The sequence below is a fragment of the Sciurus carolinensis genome, chromosome 6, assembly GCF_902686445.1.
Source record: "Sciurus carolinensis chromosome 6, mSciCar1.2, whole genome shotgun sequence".
Classification (NCBI taxonomy): Eukaryota; Metazoa; Chordata; class Mammalia; order Rodentia; family Sciuridae; genus Sciurus; species Sciurus carolinensis.
In genome coordinates this window covers 132,159,156-132,161,117 of record NC_062218.1, presented here as the reverse complement: position 1 = coordinate 132,161,117, position 1,962 = coordinate 132,159,156, and the positions used below count along the sequence as shown (strand labels likewise).

Below are 1,962 nucleotides of genomic sequence, written 5' to 3'. Positions count from 1 at the left end.
AAAATTTGATGAGACTGTTTTAATATCAGAAAAGCATTAGAAGTGTTATCAAAAATAAGTGTGAAATTTATTCTTATTGCTTTCTATTTGATAAATCGAGACTTTTTATTACAACATAAAATAAGAGTAAACAAATAAAAATTATTTCCAGAGGGGGGGAAAATAGATTCCACCAGGCATAGCAGTTTATGCCTGTAATTCCAGCTATTTAGGAACTAAAGTAATGGAATGCAGAAAGCCCCAAAGAAGAGGGCAGGACTTGGGGCAAGTTGACTTTCCTTAGTAATGGGCATTTCCTGGAGAGGGACAAAACAGCTCTCACCTGCTGACTCTCCCTGTAGCTGTGGAATGAAGACTTCTCTTTTCTACTCTTTGTAACCTGATAAACCCAGCCTTTCACTCAGCATGAGCATGATGGATTAAATTGACCTGTTAATTTGATTAACTCTGGTCAGAAAGGTGTTTTGTTTTCAGTAGGGCACATTTGTTTCTCCTCTAATCAAACTACAATTGGCTGACCCAGCCATCAGATGGCAGCATCAACTTAGTGTCCTCCACCACAGGGACACCTTCCCAGGAGTTTCCTCAAAGCCCTGGCCACTTCCTTGTTCCTCAGACTATAGATGAGAGGATTGAGCATGGGGGTGATCATGGTGTAGAAGGCAGAGACCACCTTGTCCTGCTTGGAGGAGTGGTAGGCCTGGGGTCGCATGTAGGTGATCATGGCTGCCCCATAGAAGAGGGAGACAACCATCATATGGGAGGAGCAGGTAGCAAAGGCCTTCTGCCGGCCTTCCACAGAGCGCATGCGGAGCACTGCCACCAGGATCCGCAGGTAGGAGGCAGAGATGACAGAGAAAGGCAGGAGCAGCATGAGGACACAGCAGACGTAGATCATGGTCTCATAGAGGGAGGTGTCAGCACAGGCCAGCTTGAGCACTGAGGGGATCTCACAGAAAAAGTGGTCGATCTCCTGGGAACCACAGTAGGGAAAGTGCAGTGTGAAGACAGCCTGGATCAGCCCATCCACCAGTCCAAAGAGCCAGGACCATGCCACCATGAGCCAGCAGATGCGGCGGCTCATAACCACCGAGTACCTCAGTGGGTTGCTGATGGCCACATAGCGGTCGTAGGCCATGAAGGCCAGCAGGAAGCATTCATCCCCCAGGAGGGTGAGGAAGAAGAGGATCTGGAGTCCGCAGCCTGTAAAGGAGATGGAACCACCGCCCAGCAGGAAGTCAGCGGCCATCCGTGGCACAATGGTGGAAATGAGCATGAGGTCCATGAGCGACAGCCAGCTGAGGAAGAAGTACATGGGACTGTGGAGGCTGGAGTCCACATTGATGAGGAGGATCATGAGCCCGTTGCCAGAGAGGGCCACCAGAAACATGATCATGATGATGGAGAAGAGGAAGAGGTGTAATGGCGTGTGGGTGAAGAGGCCCAGGAGGATGAAGTGGGAGATGAGAGTCTGGTTTCCCGCCCAGGCCATTGTTCCTGCAAGGCACTGGAGAGATGGTAGGGATCTGGAAGCAGAAGGTTTACAGTTAGAATATCAAGGAAGGTTCATCTTTCCACAATATGTTGTCCTTTTTAAATGTGACTTGGTTTAGGGAAAAAATGTGTGGCGTCTTTAAGAAAAATGCAGGTGACAGTGGTTGCTAAGTTTTAGGATGTTCTACAATAGTTAAGAAATTAATTTTAAGCTCTTCAATCTGTGGGAAACTGCTCCTGCCTCTGATGAAAATTGTTCTTTTCTTTGACACACAATCAAAGATTTGTTCTTTTCAGGACTAGTACTTAAGCATCAAATATTTTTAGTCACATGAACTGGGCATTTCAGTTTCTTTGTCTTAAATTGAAATAACAATATTATAATATAGGATGATAGTAAAAATTGAATTGGGAACATAAGCAATGCTTAGTAGTTTAAAATCAATAATAACTGACATTACTGTAGCA

The 1,962-nt window shown here is 45.7% G+C and overlaps 1 protein-coding gene across 1 annotated transcript; it reads right to left on the bottom strand.

The window, feature by feature from the left end:
• Nucleotides 1–544: 544 nt before the first annotated feature.
• Nucleotides 545–1,492, bottom strand: LOC124986410 (olfactory receptor 56-like). The gene has a single exon (XM_047554784.1). The coding sequence runs from the start codon at nucleotides 1,490–1,492 to the stop codon at nucleotides 545–547; it is 948 nt and encodes a 315-aa protein (XP_047410740.1).
• Nucleotides 1,493–1,962: the final 470 nt, after the last annotated feature.